The 15,226-nt window shown below is 49.8% G+C and overlaps 1 protein-coding gene across 6 annotated transcripts in view; it reads right to left on the minus strand.

Moving 5' to 3' along the window:
- Positions 1–1,265: 1,265 nt before the first annotated feature.
- TLL2 (tolloid like 2) overlaps positions 1,266–15,226 on the minus strand; it is a 143,257-nt gene continuing 129,296 nt past the window's right edge. For 5 of the 6 annotated variants that reach the window (XM_077125600.1, XM_077125599.1, XM_077125601.1 and 2 more), the window contains 6 exons: positions 14,001–14,126; positions 12,413–12,540; positions 9,071–9,284; positions 6,137–6,387; positions 4,356–4,612; positions 1,266–3,982 (listed from right to left, as the gene is read on the minus strand). In XM_077125600.1, the coding sequence (XP_076981715.1) occupies positions 4,478–4,612; positions 6,137–6,387; positions 9,071–9,284; positions 12,413–12,540; positions 14,001–14,126 (854 nt within the window). In that variant the 3' untranslated portion in view covers positions 1,266–3,982; positions 4,356–4,477. Of the gene's footprint in view, positions 3,983–4,355; positions 4,613–6,136; positions 6,388–9,070; positions 9,285–12,412; positions 12,541–14,000; positions 14,127–15,226 lie in introns of those variants that run through there. The other variant, XM_077125602.1, reaches the window with a different exon arrangement.

Below are 15,226 nucleotides of genomic sequence, written 5' to 3' on the forward strand. Positions count from 1 at the left end.
TGGAAGATGGGCACTGGAGCCTGGTGGGGATTTTGAGGTAGAGATCTAGCTGCCACAGTAAACACACCAGTCAATGAGACTGCCTGGAAGGCTCCTAGAACTAGAAAGCAGCTGACATCAGATGTATCATCTTCCTTATGATTTCTCTGTTCTGAGTTTTTATACTCAGTGTATGATTTGTCACACTCTCTTTCCCTCTGCTCTGAGATGGCTGGCTGAGGATGACATGGAAGAAATTTCAGATGACCAGGAATGGACATGAATAAGAAACAAATCTTTGTTCTTTGAAGCCCATGAGATTTGGGGGTGGTTTGTTGTTGCAGCATAAGCTACCCTATCCCGACTGACACACTGGGTAGTAATACCTTTGCACCTGACACTTTAGGTTCAGAGGAGGAAATATACTTATTACCAATGACTACAAAAGGACAGAAGACATAAAAATTTGAGACACTACACAAATCACACAAAATAGTTGTATGTATTAAAGGGTTATATATTGAGACCGATCTGAGAGTTTGTGAAGACATGGTCCCAGGTTACTCTTCGCTGATGCAGTCCACAAAACTCCAAACATACCCAAAAGCCTCTCCATCTAAGTCAATCTAAAAAGTGTGTCCTTAATTACAGTGAGTCTCTGTCCTTGAGTTAGAAATGACCTTGCATCAGCCCTGGCAGGAAACAGATGGTCTACTCAATTCACTACACTCGTGGAGGGTTTATTGAAGGGACTATTATTAACGAGGCTAAAGTTCCCTCTGGGGGGATAGTGCAGCAAGCCAGGGTTAGAACATGGGGTCATTACCATCCCCAGGCCTGATGGGGCAAGTGGAAGGGGCAGCTGCCAGAGCCCTGAGAGGGAAGGCCACGACTTAGGAGCCCTGACCTCCAGGCTCCGAGCAGGTGGAGAAGGGCGGAGAGGGGTGCTGAAGGACAGACAGATGATGTCTACCACAGATCGCATCCAAGCCTTCAACTGTTGCAGCAGCAACCGTCTCCACAAAAATTACGTTGTTGGAATCCCAGCTTGTCTTTGTCCAAGAAGGGAAGCACCTTTGAAAGCCCTCTTTAGCTCAGCTCATGACCTTCTGAGACCAGTACAGGGCCCTGTTCTGGAGTCGGGACACTCGGGCACTCACCACAGTGGGAAGCCATAGACACGGTCCCCCGTCAATATCCTCCCTACGTTCCTGTGATAATAGGAGACAATTGTGACCAAGAGGACCAGTCTTGGCTGCATTAGTCATATAAGCCCAAGACACATCAATGAATCCACATCCTTTAATAAAACAATTCCTTCTCAGCAGAGACATATGCTACCTCCTCGCCACTTTTTCTTTGAAATTCACGTTATTTCATGAAATGCAAAATTACACAGAATAAAAAATACCCATATATTTATACATACATATTTTAAACAACTTCTTTCTTTTTAAAAGAAATCTTTTAGGCATTTGGAATTATTGTTCAGAAATTCAGACTTCAAGGGACCTTTCTAAACATACCTGCTGAAGCCAAGAGGACATTTGTTCACAAACCGAACAATACCAATGCCAGAAATCATATGGGAGTTATCAAATGGACCAGATCAATGGTAACTCCCAATGCAAATTTGCTAGTAAACGAGATGATACAAATTATTTAAGCAGGTTGAGCAACTCATGAGTCATAGGAATCTGTACTTTAGAGGGAAATAGTCTTACAGTGAATCAATGCACAGACTCATTTTCTGTTTGGAGAAATGCCACAAGCTAAAGTTGATTCCAGACCCTGACCCTGCACTGAGATGTAGGTTTTAGTGTCTGCAAGACAAGGTTACCCTAGAATTGGGTCAGGCAGGAGTCTGAGAACCCAAATATTCCATCGGTTCATCCTAAAGTAAATTCACAAACTGAAACTAGGAGTTCTGTGACACCCCTAAGGCCTGGCACCCAGTTGAAGGACAGCGAACAAGGCTGGAGCTTTGTTCTCTAACTCTTTCGTTTGTTTCCAAGAACGTGTACAGGGAGGCCCCTGAGCAGCTGGAAGAGCCAACACAGAGGGCCTGCATCTTCCTGGTAAGTGGACTTGCTTCTGTGAGGCCAGCCTGATGGTTCTCTGCAGAACCTGTGTCGTATGTAAATCCCATGAGTGTGAGCTTCTAGAGCAGCCACCTGGCCAGCCCCAGCTGCATCGGAGCTTAGCTTTACTGGGAATATGTCACTCACCAGAGGCCTAAATAAAGGTTTTCATAAATGCCCCATTGTTCCAAATGGGTCATGTGTTCATAATTATTGGAGCTGTGTGCTTTTAAAAATGTTCATACTAAAGAGATAAAGTGACGTACCATTGTGTCACGAGGGTGATAAAGGCCAAGGCAGACCCAACTCTGTCTCCGGCTTTCTCCCACTCTTCCCTGGAATACCTTCAGCTTAGTTAGACTCCTAAAGACTGAAACTTCAGAATTTTTATGCCCTTACAGAGGTGTACCCTTAACAGCCACCATGTATGTCCCGATTCTGGACTCAAATTTGTCAGACAACGTGAGACAAAATGAAACCCCAGAAAATACAGAAATCAGAGAAGTGGCATCCACCGCGGCAGGTGGGTGAGAGCTGAACCATGGGACAAGCGGCCACGTCTGCTGCCTGGAGGTTCACCCTGGGCCGGGTTGGTGATACAGCACGATATGAGAATGAAGGCTGAGCCTCAATCCATGGCCAGCAAAGACCAAAACGCAGCTTGGTGACAGCAGAGGCAAGAATGTCAGGCCAGTACAGTAGGACCTGTACAGTAAAGCTCTGGTCAGTAGGTCGGCATTTTCCACACTGCACTGATTAAGGCTTTGACCGCTGATCCTTTACATACATACATATATACAGACATATACTAGTCATAATAATAATGCTTTGATATGTTTTCTGTTTTAAGGAAAAAAATATTCCCATGCATTTCATGTACCTTTCTTTGTATTTTTCTATTTATTTTTTACTCCCAGCAGTCACTTTAATTAGACCTAGTCCTTTACGGGTATATTCCAATCATTAAAAAATATAACCTTTAACCCTTTACTTAAAATCATGTTGATTCATCTCAAAGGAATCCTGCTGTTTGGGAGCTATCTTAGCTCTAACTAACACTCCCAGTGTTCAACACCAACCAAACAAGACTTATGGTTATGTAAACATTATTTTAAAATTATTCCGACATAAATACTCTTTTAAAGCTAACACACCATAGCTTTTAGCTCATAATGCCCATAGACACCTTAATGAAATGCCATTCAAAACCACCTCATGGTTTAAATGATATCTTGAGGTTCTAAAATTATGTAAATATCATCCTCTACATTGCTGTAGAACAAGTGCCAAGTATGAATTCTGACTGCATGATGGGGATTCAATGCTAATTAATCTGAGTAAAGTTACAAGCGCACTCTTTAACCTGATTGGTTACAGGAAGTCAGCCGCGGACTGACTTGTTCCACAGGTGATGATTCTTACATAAATTATAAGTAAGCAATTCGCATCAGTGTTCACTTCATGAAGGACCCGGACAGGTCCTCATAACATGTCTTTGCACGACTTGCAAAGGCAGCTCGAATTGGTTGTCAAGGAGTCGAGGCTAACCACAGCAAGAGCTTCCAAAGCTGGAGAAAGAAATGTTCATGGAATCCCAAACACAGGTAGAGTTTTCTCAAAGACAGCAAGCCAAGCAGTTTCAGGATGAGTCAGGTTCTTCTCAACAAATGGAGACTGTCCCCAGCAATGGCTCTGCAGGGATTGATAGTGGATGTCCAACCTTAGCCCCCAAATGCAATTAGGAATGGAAGAAAACCCAAAGAGGCGCAAGGAGATCCAATGATGCAGAGAAAAGGCTGGAGGTCTCCTAACTTCATGACCATGGAAGTTCTTTTATACTCAAAGCTTCCTCCGTGCACTGCTTACCATGATGTCTTTCTGACGGCCATCCCACATTCTCAGGTTTCCTGGTTGTCATGTCCCTAGCAGAGAGAAAAGCAAAAGTCTCCAGCCAAATCTGTGAATAACAAATCAGCTAGAGCCAAGCCTTTATCCTCAATGCCCAGTGTAGATGGAAGATAGCCTGTGTTCCCAGGACACAGTCACATTGCCTGGAAGCTTAGAAGTGTATCTAGAGATAGAGGAATGACCAACCCAAGAGCTGGCCTTTTCTCCCATAGGGGCAGGGGACAAAGAGGATGGGTATGAACAGGCATAGCCTGACTGGCTAGTGACTTCCAACCTTGATCTTCTTTAAGAGCCTATGATCGATAATATTGTAGCCGAAATAAAAGGAACACTTTTTGTCCTCCTTCTTGACCAAACATCATCATATACTTATATCCAAATACATACCTTTAAGACTGGATTTTGAGTTTTTGTTTGAGAAAAATACTGTACACTGTTTTAGGGTAGTTTCACAAGGTGCTATTGTTGTAAAAACATTTTCAGTTTTGCATCTTTCAAGAACAATGACTTTATTTCCTCATGTGCAGGGCATCCTGGAACTTGGTGCTGGCGTATTGGGCATGAAAGCCTTTCTTGTTGATGGTGTCATCCGTGTGGAACCGAATCATCAGGGAATCCCCTGCAGAGTAGATTTCTTCCACTGGCTGAGGAAAAGGGAAAGGAGGACGATTTAGGTCTTTAAGTCAGTTGGCTGTGGGTGGAATTCAAAACAATGAGGATGAGTAAGAACTTTACACAAGGTTACAGGATGGCATTCTTGGCACCAGCAGCTCTGAAGAGCATCCGAACAAGCTCCCTTTCAAAGGAAACCATTGCAAAGTCTGCTCCAGAGAGCCATGCATGCCCTGCTCTTCCCAAGACAATCCACACGCATAGTTCATATAGAATCCATCATTTATTGAGCACATAATGGGCCCGACACTGAGATAAGCATGTTCGGACCTTATGCCATGTGAATTTTATAAGACAGGCACTGTCTGTTTTACATTTGAGGACACTGAGACTCAGGTTCACACAGACAGGTAGGACCTGGGCTCCGGTCTTTCTGTGCTCAGTGTACCAGTCATCACCCATCTCTCGGCAGTACATTATGATGTGTCTCCTGGGAGACCTAATACAAAGACTGCTGTTGAGGTCCATGCCCTGTCCAGGAATAAAAAGTGGGATGGAGCTACCACATTTGTCAGAAAGGTTTTGCCAGGCGGTGTAGGAATGGGAATCAGGTTTCCAGACTGCTCTCTGCCAGATAACAGTTGAGCCAAACTGGGTTTCCCACACGTTTCGGGGCTCAGCAATCCCCCAAGTGCTTCCATTCTACGCGAACCCTGGGGTGTGAAAAATTTTCTCTAAGGCACTGCAACTGGTTGAGCCACACTTTGTTAACCTTACTTTATTGGAGGGTGAAGGAAGATGAAGGGAAACCATTCTACAACATGTAAATGCCAATTCAAGTGCCTGTTTAGCAATAAATAACTGGTGACTCCAGAGTGATGTGATGTTCATCTAAGTAATGTTAAAAAAAAAGCTTGAGTGAAGAACCCTGGAGGCAAAGAAAAGGAGAGGGCTTGAGGCCCAGTATGGGTAACACCCCACTTGGCGAGGTCAGGGAGTGACCAGGACACCGTCCTGGCTGGTTCACACCCTTTTATTGAATGCCAACTACCTGCTAGGCCCTATATCAGGGCCTCAGAAAACAGTAGAAAAAGCAGGCCTGACCCATCCGAGCTAGGTGGTCTAAGAAAGAGAAGATGATAAAAAAAAAAGACAATGGCCTTGAGCATAACTATTATGTTAATAATAAGAAAGCGGTCTGTCATTTTCGCAAGCATTTGGTTTTGCTGGGAGAGAGAACTGTGAATATGCATAAGCATTATTATTTTTAAAGCCTAAAGGTGGAATAAAAATGGGGGGGTGGGTGGAGGGAGATCTTTTGCAGAATTAGGTGGGCAAGTCCTCAAATGAAGGGTGCCCTTATGTGGTTGATCTTGCACGAGGATTTCGTGAACTAGCCCCCGGCTACTTCCCACCCTCCTCTCTGACCACTCTCCCAGCGGGCACACCACTCCAACAGGACGGCCGCTTGGCTGTCGCGAATAAGCGGCAAGGGCAGCTAGGACTCAGACCTAGGTGAGCTCGACTCCAAAGCACATGCCCTTGCTCAGACTCACCCCAGAGCCACAGAAGCGGCCGAGCCTGGGCGCGGTGCTGTCGTAGCCGTCATAAGCTTCCATGTAGTCATAGCCACAGTCAGCCTCCTCCTCGACTTCGAAGGTCCGGAATATCAACTCCACGCCATAGCCGTCCTCGGCCACAATCACCCAGTCGCAGTGGGCCTGGCTTGGGTAGTTGCTGTCCCCAAACTGAGCATGGGAATAGAGCTGTTTGGTCTGCACTTCCGCTTTCAGCCTGCCCCCGCACTCTGGAGCAGAGAGAGGACCGTGATGCGCCCTCGGCAAAGAGAACCTACGGGCCATGCCACATACACACACACACACACACACACACACACACCACACCCTCCTCCCCACTCCTGGACCTCTTCTCCTCACCCCACCACACAGGTCAGCTTCCTCTACAACACCTTGGGCATGCCCTGCGGGACAGGCTGGGCAACGCTCATCATCCCATTTTACAGAGGCGGGCACAGAGACCCATGGCTCCGAGGTCAGGATTCACTGGGGAGTGCGGAGCTCCAAACTGGCCCTCCCAACTCAAGGTCCCATGCCCCCGGGTTGGGCCAAATAAGACCTCGGGATACTTGAGCACACTACTGAGAAAAAGCTGGCTGCTTCCTTTCTCTCTCCGGTTATGGAGGCATGGGACCAAAGGATGTCTGATAGCAGCAGGGTCTTCAGCACCTCACTCCCTGGAGGTGCTAGAAGTATCTGAGAAGGGCTCACACCTGATGGTCCAGTCCACACCAGCCCCACAGACGTATGATAATATGCTATTTTGCCAACAGAGGGCACCAGAAGCATAGCAGGAGGGCTACCAAGTCCCCAAATCTAGAAACCTCAGAATCCAATTGACTCGTTCTTGCTTCTGGAAGTACTGCCTACAGGTTGACTTTGAGGAGCCAGTGGTGGTCACAGGTGAGCTGCATCTCGGACTACGGGCTTCTCCTCTGGATCTTTGGCTTTGCCTTTTTTTTTTTTTTACTGGGACAGTGACCTTGATTGACTTGGTTCCTATGCTAGTTTGTGCCACACCTGAGACCACATAACATAAATGGACAACTGAGACTGGTCAAAGATCAGAAAGCACCTCAGTTCTGGAGACCAATTCCTCCACGTGCTCCATGCCTCCAAGGGGCCCAGAGCTCACCGTGGTGTGGATTCTGTTCTGTCTGGTCTCTAACACTCCCAGGCCCAGCTCGGGTTCCATGCCTAGCTGACCAATTGGCGATTCTTAAGCCCATGTTTGCTGTGGCTTCGAATTCCTTCCAGGTCTGAGCTGTCTTTGGGAACTCTCAAATTCCTGAGATGTGGTGCCAAGGAAATGAGCACTGAGTGGGGCAGCACCTTCCACGAGTCCCTCCAGATCTGCTCCTCCCTTTCCCACCTGCTCCAGGTCCCTAGAGGCTGACCTTTAAGTCTCCATTAAGGAGCCCTTTGCCCATTGCCTTCCCAGAGAAAGGGGTTCAGCCAACGGCAGATCAGAGGGAGGGAGGAGCGAGGGCTGAGGGTGCGTCACCCCTGGCTGGCTCCCTCCCTCGGAGTCACCACACTCTGCCCCTTTCCTTGAGGTCCTCTACACACAGCCCTCTCTCTCCAGGTTCAGAATCCACTCTCCCTCTAGACCTGCTGCAGGAACAGCCTTGAGGTTCCCAGCCCTGCTGGCTGCACTGTCCCTTGTGGTTTCCCCACACCCTATCCAACCCTTTGTCAACAGAACCCTTATTAAAAGCTCCTCAAATAACGACTCTGTTTTTGTGTGCCCTTGTTTCCTACGCAGGCCCCATGGCACTGCAAGTACCTACGCTTCTGGTCTCCATCTGGAGGGGACAAGAAGGGAAAATCTCTGGTCAGTGGTTTAACCTTCTCTGGGGGCATCTAGATATCCTCAGAGGTGTTGAGAGGGTTTCATAAACTGTGAAGTGATGTCTGCCGGGAGGAGGCAGACCGAAGTGCCCGAGGAAGCTGGTTACCGTTGTGTTTGCCTGATCCACATTTTCTGACTCAGAAAAAAACCTGGGGGGATGGGCTCTAGAAATGCTCAAAGGCCCCAGGGTCCTGATCTGAGACACACAGCCCCATAGAGCTGAGTGGCGTGTGGCAGCCACCCAGCCTTGCCAAGGACTGCCTGCAAATGCCAGCATCAAAGGGGCAAATTCGCTCCCAGGGGTTCTGTGCCCAGGTGGCAACATTTTAAGGGCTAAAGAGCAGAGCCAGCTTTCTTACTCACATTCTCCTACCTAAAGAAGAAGATAAGTTATAAGCATACACATTTTTCTACAAAGGACTCAATAAAGCTATTCACATTTTGAGTGGAGGAAAAATTAATGGAGAACATTTTCCATTTTCCTGAACTGGTCCCTCGGTGGGAGTGGGGTGGGGGGACTATACTCCACCCCTCAGCAACCTGCCTTTCAAATTTCACAGACCAGAAAAATTACACATGAAAGTTATAAAGGGAGGGAGGGAGGAAAGGAGGGTGGGAGAAAAACCAACAAATGGTTGCCCACTTAAAATTTTGTCAGTTAAGGACATTAATAAGAAACAACCCTTCCCCTGCCATTGCCAAGCTTTTTTTTTTTTTTTGCAGTTTTCACTGGTTCTTTTTATTGGTATGATGTTTTAGGAATATGCCATGTTATCAATATGGAGTCCTATAAATAGCAACACTTTATATATATATATTTATTTTTTATTTTTATTGATACAACACCATACAGGCACATGCATGTTTAACATGCAAACATTCTGTACATGGTGCACAATCAATGGCTCACAGTAGCATCCCACGCCGACGTTCATTGTCGAAGGCACACCCCGTCACACGCCTTCTTCCCCTGGCTGCACGGCCACCCCCCGGGTCCTCTCCCCCCTTGGTCACCCTCCTCCCCCTGTGGGACATGGGAGTCAGCTTACGGCCCCACGCACCTGTGCTGTGCAGGGCCTGGAAGCCCTTCCTCTGCACCGAGGCATCCGAATAAAACCTGAGAAACAGGCTGCTGCTCGACGCCACCACGGGGTCCGGCTTCTTGCTGCCGCAGAAGCGGCCAAGCACGGGGGCGCGGCTGTCCGGCCCATCGTAGGCCTCCAGGTGGTCGTATGCGCACTCCCGGTGCTGCTCCACCTCAAACTCACTAAACGTCTGCGGACAGAGGAGTACACAGTAAGGCAAGGGCCTGCCCGGCGGGGGCGGGGGAGGAAGGGGCGCGGCCTGGCAGCGGCCGCCCAGCCGGCTGTGCGGAGTGGGGTGTGGAACCCACGCCTGCCGGGGGGCCGGAGACCGTCACAAAGAAGGGCTCAGCTCAGCTCCTGCTACGGTGACCTTGCAGGTGAGACGGTGGCGGTTCAGAGGGCTTCGAGGCTTGTGGACATTTGACAGCCGCGCGGCTTTCGACCGCCCAGCTCTGCGTTCCCTCCACCCCATCCCACAGCTCCTCCTGGCTGAATAATAGGGGCCAGACCGAGTACTCTCTCGGCCACAAGCTGATTCAAGTGCTTTACCCGTGCCACCTCGTTTCATCCTCAGGACCCTGTGATGTGTGTACCATCATAATCCCCATTATGCAGATGGGGAAATGGAGGCTCAGAGATGTTAGATGGCCTGTCCGAGGTCACACGGTCGTAGAGCTGGGCCCGATGCAGGCAGTCAGCCTGCAGAGACCCACTCTGAACCCGTGCGCTATCCTGTGTGGTCCTTCAGTAGGAACCATACTGCCAAGGCTTTAGGCTGACGACATGAAGGACGCACTGCTCTGTGTCGCTGCCCTCCTAGGACCGTCTTTAGTAGAGTGTTTCTTGCATGGTCTTGCATGCTGGGCCCCATGCATCATCTCATTATCTCGCTGAACTCTGTCAACAACCCTTCCCAACGGTAATCGGGAAGAGTTATTATTATTCCGAATTTGCAGAAGGGGAAACTGAGCCTGAGAGAGGTTGGGGCGGGGGAGGGGGGAGGGGGGGCTTGCGCGAGCTCACACAGCTAGAGAAGGATGAGCCTGAGGCCCAGCCAGCCTGAATCTGGCCCACCCACCCCCCCAGCCCCACCAGGCTGTATGGCCTCCCGATCCTCCCTGTCCCCCTAAAGACTGCCTGCTAACACTGGCCAGGGGAGCCCCACAATTTCAAGCTGAATGTTCAGGATGGCTTTCCAAGGGCCGCAGTTCCCTGAATGCAGGGCTCCTTGGACACTGGGCAGGTGGCTGACAGTGGGCTGCACACAGCTATGAGGAGATGGGCCAAGGTCAGAGGGGACAGTGTGAAGTGAAGACTGGCGGCAAAGGACAGAGGAGGGAGAGAGAGACCTTCGTGGGAGGGGGTCTCCATTCAAAGGTGGGGGCTGAGGGGGGTAGCACAGGATGGAGGAAGGGAGGGGGAAGCAGAGGGGTTGTTACCTATTAATCGTGCCGGCTTCCATAGAAACGATGGACACAACTGAAATAGGCACAGCCCTTTACACCTGATGAGAAAAGGAGCTTTGGGCCTGGAGAGGATGGGTAAAGAAACTGGGCAGGAGCAGAAATGGAGAAAGGAGGGGCCCCATGGTGGGTGGGTAATGCAATGAGAGGGAGATGGTGGGCGAGGAGGCAGGGTAGCCCCAAAGTGCCCATGACACACTGCCTCTGTCTCCATGCAGTAAAACATCAACTTTCTAAAGAAGGATTCAACTCACATTCTGTGACAGCAACAACACAGAGCAGAATCAATCCATCCAGCATCCAGTTCCTAAGAGCATGGCTTTAAAACCAGGACATGTGTGTAAGAACTTCAGATAAATTTGAGGTCCGGGCTAACTCTGGCTGCTGTGATCTTTAGCCCCTATACTTTAGTTCTTGCACTGTGACAAATACCCAAAAAACAAAACAAAACAAAACAAAAAACATTTGCAGCAACTACCAAAAATGCTTGGCCCTTAAGTGGAAGCAGGCTGTCAGTTGTGCAGGGGGCCCTTGCGGTCATTTGCCATTGCGAATGTTCTCCAGCAGATGGCAGTCTTGGAGCAGGTGTGCCTTTCTCCAAGAAACTCTATCTCTCCCTCACCCAGGTTCAAGGCTGCTGTGATGCAGGGGAGAGCTCTCTTAGGAGAGCAGCAGCAGCATTTCCCACAGGGCAGCCCCTGGATGAGGCGCTGCCCCTGCCAGGGCACAGGCTGACTCCAGCATCTCTAGGTTTGCACTGAGGGAGCCTGTAAGCACCCTGTGTTCAGGGACCCTGTCTCCCCACCTCTCTACAGCCGTGCCTGGTCCAGGGAACATCTACATCCATACTCCAACCCGAGAGCCCTGTCCCAGGGCCACCTACCAGCCTCACCTTCTCCTCTACATCACTCTCACCAAATAGACACCCTGTGAGGTTCTGGGCAATTGTCTAGTTATCATCAGGTCCTCCTTCGGCCTTTCCCATTCTCCCTGCATTATCAGTGCATCATTCATAAGGACACACTTATGCCTTCTTAAGAGCTTGCTCATCTCCAGAGTCAGAACAACCCATTTTAAAAAAAGAGGACAACTTCTCCAGCTGGCAAGAGGGTTGGTCTTATTCTCCAAGATCTGGGAGTCCCCGGGGATTGGGAATGAGCCTTGCAGAAAGACTTGCTTCTCCTTTGAAATAACGGAGAATGGTGTACAGACCAAGAATAGCTTGCATGGGCGGGACTTTAAATAAAGGTTTGGAAGATATATACAGATATATGAGAGAATTAGCATATCATGAAGTGAAAAAAAATGTGAATTGTTGAAGAATATGAAAGCTAAGATTCTACTTGATTAACCTAAGTCAGAAAAAGGATATATATTTTTTCGATGCACGTACATACCTGATTGTGTGTGCATAGGAAATTTCTGAAAGGCTTCACAATAAAATGTTCAGAGTGGGAATGGGGGAACCTAAGAATCGTTGATTTCCATTTTCCAACTTTTGGTGCCGATTAAGCTTTTTTCACCTTGAGAATGCATTTTTGGTAACAATTAAGAAACGAAGACAATTGAGTCTCAAGCAGCACTGCAGACCTGTGGGCGAGCGCTTGCAGCTGGGGGCCACCGTGAACAGATGCTTCTTATTGAGCTTTTCTCATAAGCACCCCGTGCCGAGGGTGTCACGTGCACCCACCCAATAGCTGCACAAGGTGCACCCCAACTTTCAAAGAATGAAACCAAGACCTGGTGACAATGAATAACTTCCCCAAGTTTCAGACCTGGGAAGTGGCAGAGGCTTGAACTCACATCTGTCTGACACCAGAGTCCATGTTCTTAATAAATTACAATAACGACTCACGAGTTTCACCCTGTGTCCCGCGGTTGAGGAGATATTCCAGGTGCACTCCCTCCGGCTGGGGTACTTGTCAGGCCAGTTGGGGCTTGCCAGAGTTCCCTCCACACTGCTGATCTTGTGCTGGCAGCCAGCTGGAATGAAAGGGGAGCAGACACCGAGAGAAATCACCAATTGTGGGCAGTACCAACAGCTTCCTAGGAGAGTCTCCTCTCTGCTCTTCCATTTGTCGCATGATCATTATCAGATGGGGCCAGGGCAGTCAGCCTGAATCAGAGATTTGCCTATTTATCTGAACTGCCTTTGCTTCCTGCCTGCTGGCTCAGGAGTCAGGCCGTCTTTCCTGCTATCACGGCTCACGTGGTGGCTATCGCTGGAAGTACGGTGGAGCTTGTAGTTAAGCTCCCATGGACCTGGGTTCAAATCCCGTTTCATCTCCTACAGGCACCAACAGGGGCAGCCGCTCAGCTCCCTGGACATTTGCTCCTGCAACCCCCACCCCATCCAGGGGAACCATACAAAGGAGGCAACCGCTGTTGGGCCAGTGGAACCTTGTAGAGTTTATGACCCTCCGTGTCCTCCCGGCAACCACAGGAGGCAGGCTTTGTCCAGACCCACTTCTCTAGGGTTGGACAAAGAGTTTGTAAGTTCAAAATGACAGTTCCCTCCAAATCTTCCCTCAGTCCTAGGGCTGAGAGGGAGCCGAAGGCAGGGAGGTGGGCCGACCCCAGCTCCTGGAGATGTCAGATCTCATCCTTCAGTGTTCCAGGCAGGCCTGGCCAGACTCTGCAGCACCCCAGCGAGTCAGGGGTGGGCAGTTTTCATCTCCCCCCACCTGGAATGGTTGACAGGGCTCCGAGGCTGGGGTGCAGGCCTGGGGGCCTCTGCGGTTATCAGAGAGTATCAAAAAGCCTTTGCCGGGCAGGCTGAGAACAGAGCGGAGGCTTTTCCTAGAGTACCTGAACACTCAAAGCCACCTGGCCCTGAAGAATCGCCATCAGTGAATGGAGCAGGGAGCGAAGCTTCCCCAAATTCTATCTTACTATTAGACTTGCATATGTTAAATGCCACTGCAACAAGGATGGCTATTTACTGACATTTTAAAAGCTTAATTTGTGCCAGAGTTTCTGAAATACTTTCTAGAGATCCTCTCAGTTGGTCCTCACAAAAACTTTCAGAAGGAGGCTAACAGAAGAGGGACAAGGCTCAGAGAGCCCGAGTAACTCGCCCAAGGTCACACACAGCCACTAAGTGGCAGAGCCAGGATTTAAACTGAGGTGGTCTGATTCTGGGCTTCTGGGCTTAACTGCTTTGCAATAATAAGGCAGTGGAAAGCAGCAGGGGGTCCCCCAGGAGGCTCCTGAAGGTGTGAGCAGCCCTGGGGGAGATGCTCCCCAGCAGCAGCTCCAGGGAGCCCCCGAGCTGGGAGGGCAGCAGCAGACCTCAGCGTGGCCTTCCTGTCTCGACCATCTCCACTCTAGGCCTGATGGCTCAGGGCTCTGTGCGTGGAGGAAGGGGCCCCCTCGCTCACTTGCTCACGCTGGCACACTCAAGCGCTGAGGTTACCCCTCGCCACTGGCACTAGCAGCCTCACCCTCTTTACAGTCGTGCCCATTCTCGTGGAGCTGGTAGCCGCTCCTGCACCGGCACACGTAGCTCCCAAACGTGTTGACGCACTCGTGCTGGCACCCGCCGTTGTCCTTGGCACATTCGTCCTTGTCTGGGGAGATAAGGGGCTCTCCTAAGAGGAACTGCCAACTTGGGAGTGTACCCCATGGCTCAGAAACCCGCTCAGAAGTGGCCTCCTCCAGGAAGCCTCCCTGATTAACCACTGACTCTAACTATCCCTTTATGAGGGGACGGAGAGGATCAGCTTTTGCACCTCCAATTTTTGGGGTATCACTTGGTCCTAGTAGGCACTGAACTCCCCGGGATCCCAAAGCACATTCTCCCATACCCAAGAAGCTCCCTGAAGGGTAGGCTAATATTATTAATATTAATAGCTGTGATAATAAAAATAGCTAGCATTTATTGAGTGTTGACTATGGACTAGGCACTGCCTCAAGCATTCTCTACCCATTATCTGAGTTAATTAAAGAAAAGGAAGCCGAAGCTGGAGGATGCTAACCAGCCGAGGGTGCTGGGTGAGCGAGCGGACGGTGGGGCGCAGAGGCCTGGGCTCACAGTCTGTGACCCCACACCTCGTCCTGCAGGGGTGCAGGGAGCAGGCGAGTGAGGGGCCGGGGGGGGGGGCGCTGGGGGTAGCGGCCTGCAGGCTCCAAGGCCGAGCACTAACTGGCGCCACCACTTCTGGCTTCAGTTCCTGACCCCTGAGCCGCAGTCCCTGCCAAATGGAGACAAGAATGGTGTCCTTTCTGCACAGGGCCATAAGGAAGAGTGAATGAATCAGTGCAGTGTCTGCTTTTGTTATTGTTATGTCTTCACTCGTGTGAGCTGTCACTATGATGGGTCTTGTATCTCAAGCCAGCACCGTGCATAGCCCTCCCCTAAATCAATTCTTTTCATAATAACCTGCCTCCCCGGCCCCCTGGGCATAACCTCATGGGCCAGTCGTGTCTCTGTCCCTCTCTGTACCCTCTGCCCACTGCGACCAGTGAACCCTTTATAGTTCAGTCTCACCTTCTTATTTCAGGAGGACAACTAAGGATACTTAGCGAAGAGCAGAAGAGCCCGCCCCACACGTAAGCACAGGAACCTCTTATCTTCCTCCACCGAGTCCCTCCTGGCAGGCAACCTCCCCATCCTCACCCCACCTCTGACCTATTCCACTGCCCACACGGGGACTGTACCCCTCCTTCG

This window comes from Tamandua tetradactyla, chromosome 13 (assembly GCF_023851605.1).
Source record: "Tamandua tetradactyla isolate mTamTet1 chromosome 13, mTamTet1.pri, whole genome shotgun sequence".
NCBI classification, from domain to species: domain Eukaryota; kingdom Metazoa; phylum Chordata; class Mammalia; order Pilosa; family Myrmecophagidae; genus Tamandua; species Tamandua tetradactyla.